Here is a 17,375-nt window from a genome sequence, read left to right as displayed (position 1 = left end):
TGACTGAACTCTTTGTGCTTCCTTTCTTAAATCCCTAATACCAACCTAGACTTGAAGTCTAAAAGTACTGGTATTGTATGATTCATCATTTCATTTATGTAAAATGAAGTGTTGATTAAATGACCCACCAAAAGGCAGAGGAGCATACCCGGTAAGACCCTGGATAATATAACAGGATAACAGGATAATACATATCCTGTCTAAACTCTACTTTCCTTCCCTACAAAATAGGGAAAATAATAGATTCTACCTCATTTAACACAGGGCCTCACATATGGTGAATGTCAGAAAAGTTAACTATTTATTTTTATTTACACATGATTGTTATTATTGACATTTAAAAGTAATTAAGTACTTCTGCATACTGTCAGTTCTCATATAAACTCATGAAAACTACTGCTGCTCTCCTAACTGTGGGTATTAACAGTACAGAAAACAAAATTTACATCTTCACTACACGGAAAGAAAGAAGCCTTGTGTAAAATTGCAGTGCAAAGCCATTCACATTGTGAAGCCTAAATGTCACAGTATTGTGGTGAACAATATTTACTCATCAAAATTACGTTGGAAATAGTGAAATGTGTTATTTTAAGTATGGACACTTGTGTATAAGCAATTTAGAATCTTCTGACACAATTTAGAATCTTCTGACACAATGTATAGGATGGTTTTATTATTATTTCCTAATGCAAGTTTTTACTTAGACTTGAAATGTGGGATTTGGCTTTTCTTTTTAGATATCTTCAAAGATTTGAGAAACTTGAAGCAAAGTATGGCCTAAATTTCAAAATGAAAGCTACTAATTTCTTTCAACACTGAAAGTTATATATTTAAAATATTTTTTCCTATTTTTCTCCATTGTAAATTAGCAACAATACAGATGAAAAATTGAAAGAAGCAGTTATCCATTTGCACCCCCAAGAAGGCAGTGGTGTCCATCCTCATACTCTGCAAACAAATCAGGAAAATATCAGGTACCTAATACATAAACTGAATTCAAAGCATTTTCAACAACTCAAATGTTGAAAATGAAAGTAGGATTTGAATATGCTATGGCACTAGTTGGATCACTGATACCAAAGGAGATGGAATGGACTTCAGGAGCTGGAAATGCCTTTGTGGTTTTCTTCTTGGATTGTTGTTTCCAGTGTTTTTGGGGTGAGGACTGTCAGTGCTCTGCACAGGCAGTTTCTTTTCAAAGCTTTCCTACACTTTTGTGCATTTATGCTATGAACCTTTGAGAATAGTAAGCTTTTCTGTTTCTTTTGGAACCCAAGCATTTGCTCAAGGTGCATCTCAATCTGTGCACATTGACCGTTGACCGCCTTTTTAAAAACAGGTAGGAATTCCTTAATGAAATTGTCTCAAATTTCCCTTTTAAAATTGGAATTTTGGCCATAGTATTTCACAGGAGTAAGGTTAATCATTTGTGGCAACACATGGTTGACAAGGAGTGAGTTAGAGTCTGTATAAAGCTTAAGACCTGTGCACCCAGACCAGGTGCAGGGGCAGAGAGGGCAATATAGCCATCTCCAGTGTCACAGCCCCATGTTAAAGGACATGAGAATATTCAATGACGCAGGTAACACATGATGTTGGGAAGTCTTGTGAGGTGGAAGGAGAACAATGATGAGGGATCCAGTGGCAGTAATAACTGTGAGTGACAGGTGAGCTGATGAGCCTCATCAGGGGTGTCCATCAGTACAAGAACAGTGTTCCTGGCCTTGAGAAACAGGAGAGGCTTCAGCATGGCCAAGGGAGCATTTGGATACCTTGAACTCTACAGTAACTTCTTTCAATCTTACTGCGAGTAGGGGAGGAGGACATGCTATCTGAAGCTGACCCTCCTCCAAACCTCGAGCTCCTGTTTATTTCCTCTAACAAAACCATCAATCAGAAAAGAGACTCAAGGAATCATTTTTTGTGTTATGAGGGACCTGTGTGTGTTCCAAAATGAGGCTCTTTTTATTTAGTTGCTCAATTCTTTTTTAAAAATTTTTTTTAGTTTTGGCTGCATTGGGTCTTTGTTGCTGCACGTGGGCTTTCTCTAGTTGCAGCGAGCAGGGCCTACTCTTCGCTGTGGTGCACAGGCTTCTCATTGCGGTCACTTCTCTTGTTGCAGAGCACGGGCTCTAGGCACATGGGTTTCAGTAGTTGTGGCACATGGGCTCAGTAGTTGTGGCTCACGGGCTCTAGAGTGCAGGCTCAGTAGTTGTGGCGCAAGGCCTAGTTGCTCCACAGCATGTGGGATCTTCCCAGACCAGGGCTCGAACTCGTGTCCCCTGTATTGGAAGGCGGATTCTTAACCACTGCACCACCAGGGAAGCCCAGTTGCTTAATTCTGAGAACTCTTCCTTTGACAAAAGAAGCAATGAGGAAAGGTCAAGTTATTGTTAATCTCTTATCGATTTATGCTGTCGACTGAAAAAAAACGCACAACATGAGAGTTGTGAGTTAAGTTTTATTTGGGGCAAAATGAGGACTATAACCCGGGAGACAGCATTCAGATATCTCTGAGAAATCGCTACGAAGAGCAGGGGGGAAGGTCAGTATATATGTGATTTTGGTGGTGGGGGTGTATATGCAGTCAAGCCCACATTTTTGCAGAAGGTTGCTGCTAGTCTTGTGAAGGTTGCTGCTAGTTACAAGGAGCAGACATCACCATGAAAACTTTTAGTACTTAGTACTTACCTAGATAGGAGGAGATGCAAGAATAAAAATAAAATCTCATATAATCTTCTCCTGAAAATATCTAACTATCTGAAGGCCTGTTCTGCAAGCTTTTTCCAAAGCACAGTGCCTCATTCCCGATCTCCAACCTGAACTCCTTTCAGGGGATGTTGAAAGTCAGCAGCTGCAGCGGCTCATGATTTAATCCTTCTAGAGGTAGATGGCAAGTGCCAATTGGTAGTTGGCAATACTATACTTTTTTGTGCCCAACATAGCAGCCACAACAGAGGACGGTAAACACTTCTTTTATTTATTTATTTATTTTTGTTATGGCTGTGTTGTGTCTTCATTGCTGCATGTGGGCTTTTCTCTAGTTGTGGTGAGCGGGGGCTACTCTTTGTTGTGGTGCACAGGCTTCTCATTGTGGTAGCTTCTCTTGCTGTGGAGCATGAGCTCTAGGTGTGTAGGCTCAGTAGTTGTGGTTCACGGGCTCTAGAGCACAGGCTCAGTAGTTGTGGTGTGTGGGTTTAGTTGCTCCACGGCATGTGGGATCTTCCCAGACCAGGGCTCGAACCTGTGTCCCTTGCATTGGCAGGTGGATTCTTAACCACTGTGCCACCAGGGAAGTCCAAGTAAACACTTCTTTTAAAACTTGTAATTTATGCACAATGCTAGCATCATGATTATCAGCATATAAATTCTGGGTAGTTCAGTTGTCGACCACGTTGTCATCTAAATAAAAATATCTTGTTATTTCAGTGTCCTTCCTTGACAAAGTACTATAAAGCTGGAGAACACTTCCAATTAAAATGTTGATTGGGAAGGAGCCAATTCATTTCAACAGAATAAAATCTGAGACTCATAAAATCTTTGAAGTGACTTCACAGAGATGCAAACATGTGCACTTGAAGATGCTGAAGCTCTACCAGTACCTAGTGAAGCTCCCTCTTCTTAGCTTGGATTACAGTCACCCCTTCACCCTCTTCTCTTCTGCGGAAAGCACACATTATCTAGTCAGGGGAAAGCTACACTTAGGATTTTATAAATAGTCTCAACTATTTAAAGGAAAAAAAGTGTTGCCTAGGATTTCTGTTTATAAGTTGGTCAGTTTTTTTTTTTTCCAAATGTTTATAATAAGAATGGGCTCATTAGGGCAAATATGGAAAATGCAGGGAGAAGATATGAAAAAAAGTCACATTAATTATACTACCCAGTGGTAACCATTGTTAATATTTTAATTCATGTTCTGCTAATCTTTATATATGTTTCTTTATACACACATATGTTTTTCTTTCTTAAATACTTCCTTTTTTATTGAATAGAATCCACTCATTTTAGACAGTTTGGAGAAAAATATATGGTATATCAGTTTTCACTTTCTCAAAGAAAAAGAAATTAATTTCTGTTTATTAAAAAGGCATTGGGACTTCCCTGGTGGTCCAGCGGTTAAGACTCCATGCTCCCAATGCAGGGGGCCCAGGCTGGATCCCTGGTCAGGGAACTAGATCCCGCATGCCACAACAGCCTGCATGCCACAACCAAAGATCCTGCATGCCGCAACGAAGAGGCAATGAAGATCCTGCATGCTGCAACTAAAGACCCAGCACAGCCAAATAAATAAATAAATTTTTAGATAAGGGTATTAAACGATTATAGGGGAGATGGGTCAAGACTATCCAAGAGAAATAGCTGGGAAAAAAATTAAGCTTTGGATATTTCCTAAGCTCTATTTCAAAAGCGCTTTGACCTATGTTATTAATTTTAAAATACTAAAATTTAAATAAAAATAATTTTTATCATAAAAGTAACTAGCTTACTTTTGTATTAATTCAGAGTACACTAAATTAACTAAGAAAGCATGACTTTTAATAATTTATCAAGCTAATAATGTCAGGGAGGAAAAATTTCCCTCTGGAAATTCTTATAGCTGGTCTAAGAATTAAATTGACATCAGACAGATTAACAGGAGAAAACCAAACCAATTTTAATAACATGTTTATGTGGGAGAAACCCAGGAAAACTGAGTAACTCCCAAAATGGTCAGAGCTCTCCCCTTAAATACCATTTTCAGCTAAAGACGAAGGAGGATGTTGGGGGTAGTGGTTTGGGACTTTAAAGGGGAGGAAGGTAATTTACATGGAGGTGGAAAAACAAATGTTTGAAAAATGCTTGCTGGGCCAGGCAGAGACAATGAGACTCAGAGTAGACTCTGATCTCTAGGCCCTGCCAAGTTACCCCCCACACACCACTCCCACCACTTTAGCCCATATTCTTTGCACATATCTCTGGTTATAGTCCTATTCCAGGAACAATCACTTTATCTAATTTTTTTTAAGCAGGTAAGAGGGTGGTAACAAGAAAAAACTTCCTGAGCTTTCTGATTCTTAAAAATAATCAGCCTAGGGCTTCCCTGGTGGTGCAGTGGTTAAGAATCCGCCTGCCAACGCAGGGGACACGGATTCGAGCCCTGGTCCGGGAAGATCCCACATGCCGTGGAGCAACTAAGCCTGTGTACCACAACTGCTGAGCCTGTGCTCTAGAGCCTGCGAGCCACAGCTACTGAGTCTGCAAGCCACAGCTACTGAAGCCGATGCACCTAGAGCCCGTGCTCTGCAAGAAGAGAAGCCACCGCAATGAGAAGCCCGCGCACCGCAACGAAGAGTAGCCCCCACTCGCCGTAACTAGAGAAAGCCCGCGCGCAGCAACGAAGATCCAATGCAGCCAAAAATAAATAGATAACTTTATTTAATAAATAATAATAATCAGCCTAATAATCCTCATGCCAATGAGACATTTCCAGGTGGCACATTTTATTCCCCTACAATAAATATGTACTGACACCTTCTAAATAAGTAGCCCTGGAATCTTTAATGCATCCACATCCTTATAGATCAAAACTTTATTTGGTATATTATCGGCCACTCTAATGATCTCTAAAAAATATCAAATCTTTCTGGATATTTAACAATAGATTTGTATAAGACTACTGCTAATTTCTGTGTAATTCTGGGTTTTAAAGTATATTCTTCCACATTTACCTTGATAAATGTAAAGAGTGAACTGGACATCAACTTGACTTTCAATTTAAAATCATACAATATAGAAAAATAAAACAGTATAAGCAAAGAAAAATGAAAGAAAAAATTGCAACTTATATCACAGGCAAGGGTAAATGGCATGAGACTTAAAAATTCAAAGACAACTGCTGCTCACCTCACAAAATACAGGCAAAGGACATACACCTATGTCAACAAAACAAAAAAGAAAGACAAGTAGCCCCTGAAAATATGAAAAGTTGCTCAATGTTTTGCTTAGCTAAAATTTTAGCAATCTCTATTATTTCTTGGGTTTCTGAGGAAGTAAATTTTAAAGGAGAACAGAAATCAATTGCTTGGGAATCAACCATTCTTAGAATCAAAATTTCCCATCACAAGAAAAAAATTCTCATCTCTTTTTTCCCCCCCCAGAATGGAGTATGTCAGTGAACAATGTGATTAAAAAATATTTGATGTGTGTGACTTTCTAACTGCAAGAAATCTGTGTGTTTCTCTAAACATCAGTTATCTATGGGAAATATATGTTTAAATTATGTATATATTAACTATATATATACTATGTAATAATGTATATACTGTCCACTGAAAGAAAAACTCACAAGGTAAAAGTTGTGAGTTAAGTTTTATTCTGGGACCTTTCTGAGGACTACAGCCCAGGAAACAGTCTCTCAGCTCTGAGGAATGGCTCTGAGGAGGTAAGGCAGCGGTCAGGATATACATGAGTTTTTTGCTGGAAAAAAAAAGCAGACATGTAGTTGAACATCAAAAGATTACTGCTAATCCCAAAGAACAGACATCTCAAGTTAATGATTTTATTGCTTTTCTAAGTATGAAAGATATTTTTACTTAGATATGCATCTTAACTATCTAGGGACCTATATATCCAAAGCACAGCATACTTCCTGTTTTTCTCCATCTTGAATTCCCCTCGGGGTGCACTGTCCATGAGCAACTGCAGTAGCTAATGGCTTAATCCTTGCAGAACTGGAATAGCAGGCAACATTTTTTTCCTTCACATTACTAATTATGGGTAAAATACTATATTGCCTAACTTGTATTACTGAGCACTTCTGTTCACTTCTGACCTTATATATTTCATCTGAAAAGCAGGGGCTGGACCAATTGATCTCCAAAGCTATTCCTAGTGCTAACATTCTAATATTGTTTTGTTTCACTTGCCTTTTTGTACAGTTAAATGTGAGATGTAAAAGTACATGATGTTTAAATGTAATTTGTCTCAGCATTATAATAAGAAAGGAATAAGAGATTTTATCTTCGCAAATCAACTTGTAGAATATGGTTTGTAATATATTTACTGTGTAAAGATTTCAAAAGCCAAGAGGCAACAAAATGAATATGTGATCCTTATGAGAAATGCCTTCCTTTCTGTACTTGACTGGGTTCAGAATCCCTGTGTTGGAAGTGGCACCACAGGAATGCTCTTGAGGTAACAGCCAAGTAAGGTCAATTTGCTGGCAGGTGCCTACCAGGTGCAAGTAGAGGTGGCAGAGCTCCCAGGACCAGCCTCAAAAAGGTGGCTTAACTATCCTCTGTTTAGCCATTCTCTTTCAGGTTTTCACAAACACCTAACCTGTAAAGCACCATGACAGGTGAAAGCCTCTTCTAAGAACATTCACAGGCCCCTTCATGCTGCTACCCTCACCTCTGAAAAGCAAAATGTAAATATACCAATTTAGGAGGCAAAGGATCATCTAACATTGTTTTATTCAATGAAGTCCCCCTAGGTTTAATGACATCCACAGACACCTCCGTCCACCTTACCGCCATTCCTAAAGCTTACAGGAGAGCTACTACATAGCTCAAAACCTGGTCTACAAACAATCATATTCTCCATTCTCTCCTCATTTTATCGCTGGCAGCTTGACAAAATCTTTAGGGAGAGTTGGAGGAACCACTAGTGTTTAAGCCCCTACTTCACTCAGCCTCGACTCTTGAGTTCTATTCCTCTCAGCACCTTAGGAAGTTCACAGTCAATACTCTCCCTTTGAACTCAGTCACTAAATTGATCTCAAGGTTAAGGGTTAGACAGTAGATCCACTTCATAGGTCAGCTTGCCATGTCTGATTTAGGAAAGTTTTCTCTGCAGACAGTTGTAGACAAATCCTTTCGGAGACATTCCTTTCAGAGACAAATCCTGCTTTGTTCCTAGTGGCTAAAATTACTAAAATCAAAATCTCTCAGGACCTTCCCAGCATTTGGTAAATCTGCACTGGGGGAGGATTGGCAGAAACATGTTAAATGCACTTGACAGCAACGCCCATTTATTTCATTCAGTATTTAATGCGTATTTATTATGCACCTAGTGTAGGTCTAGAACTGTCTCAGCACTGGAGATACAGCAAGAAAACTATCCCTGCCTCATGGAACTTGTCCAGAAAAATAGAGAACAAGACTTAGAACGTTTCAAATGGAGCCTCAGTTGGGTCAAATCAAAATAAGTTAAAGAAATCTATGTGAAACTCTTCAATTATATTTGGGATGATTTGATGAGCCCCAGGTACAGAAATTTCACTGAAACAAAGTTCCAATAGAACCCCAATCCTTGAATCTAATCTAGCAAAAACTAGCCTACTTCTTTCCCTACCTTTTAAATTTTCTCATGAGAAAAAAAAAAAAAAAAAAGAAAAACCTTACTTTCAAGCCCAAAAATAAATGGGAAAGTTTTTTTTCAGCTTATTATGTTATAGTTGACATACAATATTATGTACAGATAGTTGCAGAAGAAATAAATTCTGTTTTCATAAGTAAACGCCAACAGTGAGCCACAGAATATTTCTGTTATATCAGTCCTTCATAACTGAAAGAATTAAAAGAAATGATAATTCCCCCTCATTGCATTTCCTTTCACTGTCCCCTTAATTATAAAATTATGGATTTTATAACCCCCAGTACTAAGGTGTGTATTTTATACATCACATCCACACTTTGTGTTTTATATGCTCTGCCAAGAATTCAAAAAATTGTATTGGTCTGGGAGGAAGAGGAAATTCCATGGTTTGTTCATCCCAGAATAGCTTTAGTACGTCTCACATATAAAATTGTTTAAAAATATATAAAGTTTTGTTGGAAGCAGCCTAAATGTCCATTGACAGAGGAACGGATAAAGAAGATGTGGTACAATGGAATATTACTCAGCCATAAAAAAGAATGAAATAATGCCATTTGCAGCAACATGGATGAACCTAGAGATTGTCATACTGAGTGAAGTAAGTCAGACAGAGAAAGACAAATATCATATGATATCGCTTATATCTGGAATCTAAAAACATGGTACAAATGAACTTATTTACAAAACAGAAATAGAGTCACAGATGTAAGAAACAAACATGGTTACCGGGGGGAAAGGGGGAAAGGGATAAATTGGCAGGTTGGGATTGACATATACATACTACTATACATAAAATAGTTAACTAATAAGGACCTACTGTATAGTACAGGGAACTCTACCCAATACTCTGTAATGACCTATATGGGAAAAGAATCTAAAAAAGAGTGGATATATGTATATGTATAACTGATTCACTTTGCTGTACAGCAGAAACTAACACAGAATTATAAATCAACTATAGTCCAATAAAAATTTTAAAAATTAAAAAATATATATATAAAGTTTTGTAATGCCAGATGATGCATTTGAAGTTTATACGGAGAATTTCCATTTCCTCACCATCCTCTCATATCTTAACTCTGTGTGATACAGGTTCTATTCCCACCATTCTATGAATGAAATAGCAATTGAAATATAGGTTGGATGTAAATAAATTTTTTTCTTTACCTGATTCCAAAGGTAACATAGTGTCAGTATAGAAAGCTGAAAAGCACAAAGAAAATTAAATATGCATAATCCTATCAACTATTGGTTAATTTTGGTATATTTCCAACTAATATCTTTTTTGTGTGTATCAATATACTACTTTTGTTTTAATAAAAGGAATGAAAAAAAGTACACACTGATTTGGAGTCTGCTTTTTCCACTCAGGAATTTATCATAGTTTCTCACATTGATTTTTTTTTAAACAATAAACTACCTACCATAAAATCCTTAATATTTTTTCTAGACACATGGATTTAAATTTTTTTTGCAAAACTATACAGCTTTGCTCACAGCTCTGATGATTTCTTTGGGATAAACTCTAAATGGAACTGGTGGTTTAAAAGTCATGTCCATTTTAAAACTTTTGACATACAGAAAAGTTATGTTAAATACTAAAATTTGAGGGTACTGGTTCCCCAAATATGTTTACTTACATTGGTTGACCTTCTTATTCTTTGCCAACTAATAAGAAGAAAATGTCAACTTCCTTTGTTTGCTCTTTAATACCAGTCAGGTTACTTTTATATTTCTTTTACTAGTCATACAGGTTTACTTACAATTCTACAAATAAATCTTGCTCATTGTTAATTTTCCAGCATTGTTTGCAAGATCGTTTCAACAGAAAAGCTCTCCCCCTTATCCACTTCAGCTGACCAATTCCTACCCCTCCCAACTCTGACATTTACTGCTTCCAAGAAATTTGGCACTTAATGCACCCCCGTCCTTGCCTTTTTCATGCATGTATATTTCATCTTCAATAAAACATTTAGTGGCTCAAGGACAAAGGCCCTGTAGCGTTGGAACCCATTATGCTAATGGCCCGGTGTTAACAATTTACCTTCCCAGGGGTCCTTTCCTGGGAACACAGAGAAGGCTAATTGACTTTAGCAGTTGGGAGAGCAATGACCAAACCTTTCGTGATTTTGAAATCAGGCCATGAGAGGCTTCAGAAGCAGAGGCTCAACCACGGAAACCTCAACTGTTGTCCCGAATTATGCCTGACTAATGCTAAAGATTGAGCAAGGGTCCAGGTGTCGGACCATATGGAGTGCCCCAGGTCCAAAGTGGAGTCCTGAGGGGTGTCTGCCCCACAGTGACCCACTGGCTGGGCTCTAGGTTTCTATTTTCGGGTCGATGCGCTTGATTCTTTAGTCCAGCTTTCCGGAAAAGGGACAGTGATGACCGCACCAGCCCTTGACTCCTTTCCACCCTTCCCGCGTAGGGTGGTAACAGTCTGTTTACGTAGAGGCGGTGAGCCAGCCATATCCCACAAGCCGCCGCGGCTCGCCTTCAGGTCTGCAGACTGAGGAGTCAGAGACAGTCCGGGTCCAAGCAGGAGGCGCAAAGCTCCCCGCCCACCGGGAGGGTTAGCCCCGCGCAAGGGCCTCGCCCCGCCTCTCCAGGCCAGAGGGCCGCCCCGGGCGCCGAGGCCCCACCTTGCAGCCCGCCCATTGGCCCCACAAGGCCCTCTCCTTCGCTCTGCAGCGTTCTAGGCCACGCCCACCTGCGTGACCGCACTTGACACTGTGAATCCGGGGATTATTGCGTCCTGTAACTGAACTCTATCTAAAAGTTCTCTCCTGGTTTGGTCTCGGGCTTCCCGCTGATTTTCCCGAAAATGACGGCGTCCTGCGCGCCTCGCCGGGCGCCTCCCGGCCTCCCAGAGAGTCCCCCTTTTCCTTGGTGCTGCGGCGGGATTCTTTTGCTGTCCTTAGTGCTCCCGTTGCCCATATTCTCCGGTAGGAGCCTGGAGAGAGTGTGCGCCCTGGCGGCGAACTGGAGTGGGTCGGGGAGCAGGCAGGCCAGAACCGAGGGCCGGGGGAGCTTTGCTTGTTGGCTCGGGGCGGAGGCGCGAAGCTGGATCCACCCGGGGTCGTGCGGAGTTAGGGTTGAAGGCGTGGCCGGAATGTCCTGGGTCTTGCTGTGCGGGGACCCACCGGGGTGGAGAACACGTAGTGGCCGAGGAGAAGGCTTGCTTGGTGGTGGGCACTGAGCGGTGAGGGGTGGTGGGCTTGGCCGGGGTTTACCCCGGGCCAAGCTGTGTCCCTAGCAAAAGTCTGTAGGGTGTTTCCAGGACTGAGCCAAGTTGGAACAGGAGCGGGACCCGGTGCTGGTGGGGACGGCTTGCCCTTGAGTGCCCCCTGTGTCTGGGGATGCTGCTAGTCTGGTGCTGTGCCCTGGGGGAGGGTTTGCCTTCTGTTCTCTAGGCCGGTGATGCCTTGTGTGGGGGGTGTTTGTGCCCCGCTGGGGGAGCCTGGGCGAATGTACCCTGGTATACGCTTTGTGGAAGTCGCCGGCCCAGTGGTGCCCAGTGTGGGACAAGGAAGCTGCTTTGTATGGGGCTTACCAAAGCAACCTAAAAAACATTGGTAGCCAAACATAGTGAAAAATGAGCATCCTGAAAATGAACTATAAATGGTGTTCATCTGGTTTTCCCATACAGCTCATAAACTAGAGCTGAGGCCCATTCACTTCTTTTTATTTTCTTTTCCGTGTTTCATTGAATCGAATAAATACTTTAAATATATGCCCAAAAAAAGGCATGCTTATTGTATAAAACATACACAATCAAAGGACAACCATATTTAATACTTTGGTATATTTCCTTCTGTCTTTATATACACGTGTGTTTCCATGTCCAAGTTATTTTTAGGATCTATTACATATACAGTTTGTATGCTGCATTTTTTCTTAGCAGCATTCATTCAATACATACTTGCCTTCTATATGCCAGGTCCTGTGCTGGTCTTGGGTCCCCAGTGCCAGGCACATGTTAGGAAATCAAATATTTGCTACAATTTATTGGGAGTGGTAGACAGTAGCCAAAACATAATGTTAATGAATACGTTATAACCCAAGAGAAGTACCCAGGAGGAAAGGAGCATGATTCTCTGACAGCGTTTAACAAATGACTGGTGGAAGGGAAGACTTTCTGCTCATCAAACAGGCCAAACTCTGCCACTTTGCCTTCTGTACTTGCTGTTCCCTTGGCCTTGGGACATTCTCCTTCTGCCTCTTGTGTAATTGGCTCCTTCTTATTCTTTAAAGTCAGTTGTGATGTTATCCCCTCAGAGGGACCTTCTCTGACCCACTGTTTCCGGTAGCCACACACACTTCAGCTCAATTCCCCCCAACTGGTAGTCACCCTCCCAAACTATGTGTTCTGTTCTCTCCTCACTAGAATGCAGAGATCTTGGCTGTCTTGTCACACTTGTGGTTTCAAATGCCCATTTTTTTGCCTCAGTGTCAACATTATTGTATAACTATCAAGTACCAGAAAATTAAAAGTAACATTCGGCTGAGGCTTAGAGCCCAGGAACAACTTCTCTTGCTTCCAGGAGGAAGGTTCTCTAAAAAGCCATGCTTAAGATGGACTTTCTGTGGTGCCTAAAAATCTAAGGCAGGGACAGCTGGGGGTCAGAAAGGATCTATCTTCTCCTGACTGTAGACTCCTCAGGGTTCTCAATACTCCAGTCTTGCTTGTTACGGATCATTTTGAAAGTTTATTTCTCTGCAAGAGAGTTGTGGGTGATGGAACAGCAGTGCTAACAAAAAATTAAAAGGAATTTTTTAAAGAATAATAATGTTTAGAATAGGCTTAAAGCTAGAAGTTGAAGGAGATGATGGAAACTATTCAAAATAGAGGAAAATAGATAAGTAAAATGAATAGGATGTATCAGGGAAGATAACAGCTAGAAATGAAGAGGAGGAAAAACAAGGTTAGGTTTAAGATTGAAAGGTAAAATCAGGATAGGTAAGAAACTTAGATAAGGTACAAATGAGAACTCACTATGTTGGGCAGGGAAAGTATGTGGATATAATAAACATGTGCTGAAGCGTCTCATGAGGAGATTTTGTAAGTGGGCAGTGTTGTGCCTTGGGAGTCCTGCCATCTCAGAGGTAGTTGCCAAATGGTAGAAGATCACAGAAGGGACCAGTCTCATTCATCCAGAATGAGTCTGCTTTGTGGGACAAAGCCTACAATTTCCTTTTATGGGTGGTCTCTTCTGCCTATTTTAGGTCTTTTCTTTTGAAAGAAGCCAAGATGAATAAGTGCTTACACAGTAGTTTCTTAGTTTCTTACTCTGCATATTACAGTGCAAGAAGAATAGTCCTTATTGGTCCATTGCTAGGTTACCATGATACTGGGAGATAGAGAACAAAAGAAATTAGGTGGTCAAATCTTTCTCCAGTGCATAAAGTTTTAAGATGATTATTTTCAATGTTGGATTAATTATACTGTATTCTTTACTATTGGTTTCTGTTTGACAGCAGTGTAACTTTGAGAACCAAAGTGTTTTGAATAGTGACTATGAGGCATGTACTGGGTGAGGTGTTGTGGCCACATGGCTGAATGGAGTCCACAATATCATGTGTTAAACACGAAAACATGTGATGGTGAGCTGAGAGATCCATGCAGAGGAGAGTCCGAGTGCTACCGAACTCAGGTCTGGCTGCTCGCTGCTCAAAAAGTCAATACTTGAGAGACAAGTGCTGGTAGGAATGGAAAGGTTTAATCAGAAGGCTGGCATCTGGGGAGAAGGCAGACTCCTGTCCCAGAACTAACTCTGAAGATTCTGCTTGGCCATGAAAGTTTTTTAAGGGAAAAAGGGGAAGTAATCTTAGTTAATCATTGAGATAGGGAGTCATATTTATTGACATCTCTCGTTGCCTGCAGACTTGTCGACTCCTTGTGATATTTCTTTAGATGTTATCTCTTTCACACAGTTTGCTCTGGAGGTTACTGAAGGGAAAGCTGGGGGAAAGATCTGATCATCTGTTAATTATTCTTCCTTTCTATTTCTTTGATCTAAGAAGAGAACCAACAGGTTAGGCAAAGTATTGTGTGATCTAAAGATGTGAAAGGTGTGCTTGGGCCAGAGCTTAATTAAAGTATAGTTTTGCTAAAGTGACAAGACAAAAGGAACCTCCTGCAAATAGCTCTTTCCTACAAAAAGCTGCTTACACAAGAGAAGGGGACTGGTCAGTGCCTCCCCAGGGAAGCAGAGACTACTTCCTAGAGGAGATGTTGAGTGAATTAAGTCAAGGAAGACAAGAGTTGAAGGAGTTCTCCTGAGCAGGAAGAAAGGTGTTCAGAGCAGAGAAAACAGTGTGAGCAAAGGCTCAGAGATGTGACATGGCTCAGGGCAGTCATGGACTGCCTAGCTACCCAGTGTGGCAGCAGTAGGGCAAAGGAGGCAAGAGGAAGGCAGCGGTGTAGATCACAGAGTGAATTATTATGGAAGAGCAGGATAGTTAGGAATGAAAAATTACTATCATAAAAATCAGACTATGATGTTATTACCTGTTCTTTTTGGGCACCTTGAGGCCTTTCGTTTGCCCTAGCACAATGCAAATCTAAACTAACGTTGCTTTAATCTCCCCAGGCTCAGTAGAATACCATTGCTTAAGGACTAAATTGCAGACAAACGTTGTTGTCATAACCATACAAGGATTCTGGATGACAGACAGTGATGGAAAGCAATGTGGGTAGTGGAACCGGGTTTCCTGGCTTGACCCTGGGTCTGCTACCTACAGGGAGTGTATTCATGGGCAAGTTACTTCACCTTACCGTGGTTCAGATTGCTCATCTTAAAGAATGGGAAATAGTACACAACTCATAGGAAGATTGTCAAGAATAAGTTAGTTAAAAAACACTAAAATAATGATAGGCACAGGTTTAATTTTGTATTTCTAAAATGATTAATATCACCACTGTTTTAAGAAACAAGTTCTAGAATTGTTCATTGCTAATCTTTAGGAAAAAAATATAACCCACAGTCTTTGGAGTTCACTTTTAATAATGTTAAAATACTATTTCTAGTCATAGAAGTAATATAAAATGGGTTTATAATAAAATACTAAAACAAATATTTTGACAAGAAAGAAATTAAAAATTCTGATAAAGTGAAATGTTTGTAAATAAATGAATGAAAGAAATGGAAAATAGGAACAGAAACAGCAGTGAAAAAAGTGATGATTTGAAGATATTTCTGGAGCAGTTTGGCTGAACAGTAAAGAATTTGAATTTTGACCCAAGAATGTATAAAACTGATAACAGTACTCCTTCAGCTTTGGCACTAGGAACTAGAAATGCAGTGATGAATGAGACATGGTCCTCAAGAAGGCTACAGTCTCCTAGGGAAGTAAGCAATGAATAATTACAGTATGAAAAGTGCTGTGAAAGAAGTAAATTGGGGCACCATGAGGACACTTAACCCAGTGTTTTGAGTGAGAGATGTCAAGAGCCTCAAGGAGGAAGTGGCATCTAAGATGAAACTGAAGGATGAGTGGGTGAGAGGAATGTCAGGGTCTCTGGTCAAAGCTGAAGTAATATGATGCATGGAGGTCTAGAGTGCTACAGTAAGTTGAGTAATTTAATGGGCACTACTAGTGGGATTGAATATGGCTTAGAAGACTGTGCAAGAGTGAGCAGACATTAAAGCTCTGTTAGCCATGTGAGGAAGCCTTAGACATTATCATGAGGGAAACAGGGAGCCATTGAAATGTATCTGACTTGGAAGGACCTTGGTGCTAGTATCATATCAGTATTACTCTGGTGGCAATGTGAAAATGAACTGAATGAAAGGTGGTGAGACCAGTAAGGAGACCTATTCAGAAACTCTTATAGCAATCCAGATAAGAAATGATAGTGGCTTGAATTAGAAGTAAAGGTGGAAACAGAGCGAGGGAACAGGCATTTCAGTTGTGGGAACCATGTATCTTGTTTGCTGGCTTCATTATTGTTATTTGAGATAGGGTGACATATTCCAAGTGGAGCTGTGGGGAGGCAGTTGAATATACAGACTTGGCATCCCAGCTAGAGATCTAGGATGGAGAGAGGGATTTGGGAGGCAGCTCTCATCAGTTGTAATGATGTCATGAGAGTATACATCTGACCCAGGGGGATTTGCAGAATGAAAATAAGGAGAGCTCGTAGAATAACCCATGAGGAACATCACATTATGCAATCAGGCAGAGAAGGAAGAGCAGGCTGAAAACTAGGCTGGTTTGCTACCTGGAAACCAAGGAAAAGAGCTTTTCAGGCACAAGGGAGAAAAGAGAATGAACAATAGCTCCAGATGTTGAGACAGGGTAATTAAAATTACTGAGGGAGAGAATGTTAGGGTGAATTTACCAAGAGGGAGGCTACTTAATGACTTGAAAATAATTTAAGTGGCTTATAAATGAGTGGGAACTGAGAAATAAAATTGATAGGTTAGATGTTAGAGCCTGTGTTTTGAAGAAGCAAAGAAAGTTTAAAAATAGGTTGTGTGGACAGTGAGAGAAGGGGAGGGGTGGTCAGATTTCGGGAAGTTCCATTTTGGGTCAGAGACCATGATTTTCTGAAGGGAACCACATGGGAAGGGGTGTGGCGTGTGCTTGTGTCAGGGAGTTATTTTTTTTTTTTTTTTTTTTTTTCTTTTTTTTTTTTTTTTTTTTTTTTTTTTGAAAATTTTAACCTGTGAGCCTTTTTTTTTTTTTTTTTTTTAATACTTTATTTATTTATTTATTTATTTATTTATGGCTGTGTTGGGTCTCTTAGTTTTCGTGTGAGGGCTTTCTCTAGCTGCGGCAAGTGGGGGCCACTCTTCATCGCGGTGCGGAGGCCGCTCTTCATCGCGGTGCGCGGGCCTTTCACTATCGCGGCCCCTCCCGTTGCGGGGCACAGGCTCCAGACGCGCAGGCTCAGTAGTTGTGGCTCACGGGCCCAGTTGCTCCGTGGCATGTGGGATCTTCCCAGACCAGGGCTCGAACCCGTGTCCCCCGCATTAGCAGGCAGACTCTCAACCACTGCGCCACCAGGGAAGCCC

General features: G+C 40.6%; 2 protein-coding genes across 2 annotated transcripts in view; both read left to right on the top strand.

Annotated features, from left to right (window-relative positions):
- The window catches only part of CR1 (complement C3b/C4b receptor 1 (Knops blood group)), a 124,733-nt gene extending 123,390 nt beyond the window's left edge, over nucleotides 1-1,343 (top strand). Inside the window, exons 25-26 of the mRNA XM_059932923.1 lie at nucleotides 870-974; nucleotides 1,340-1,343. Of these exons, the coding sequence (XP_059788906.1) occupies nucleotides 870-974; nucleotides 1,340-1,343 (109 nt within the window). The remainder of the gene's footprint in view (nucleotides 1-869; nucleotides 975-1,339) is intronic.
- A 9,783-nt stretch (nucleotides 1,344-11,126) lies between these two features.
- Nucleotides 11,127-17,375, top strand: part of LOC132353344 (membrane cofactor protein-like) — a 54,413-nt gene continuing 48,164 nt past the window's right edge. Inside the window, exon 1 of the mRNA XM_059904483.1 lies at nucleotides 11,127-11,300. Coding sequence (XP_059760466.1) covers nucleotides 11,180-11,300 — 121 coding nt within the window. The 5' untranslated portion in view covers nucleotides 11,127-11,179. The remainder of the gene's footprint in view (nucleotides 11,301-17,375) is intronic.

The sequence above is a fragment of the Balaenoptera ricei genome, chromosome 1 (assembly GCF_028023285.1).
Source record: "Balaenoptera ricei isolate mBalRic1 chromosome 1, mBalRic1.hap2, whole genome shotgun sequence".
Classification (NCBI taxonomy): Eukaryota; Metazoa; Chordata; class Mammalia; order Artiodactyla; family Balaenopteridae; genus Balaenoptera; species Balaenoptera ricei.
The sequence above is the reverse complement of the archived record's forward strand: the minus strand, read 5'-3'. Positions and strand labels throughout refer to the sequence as shown.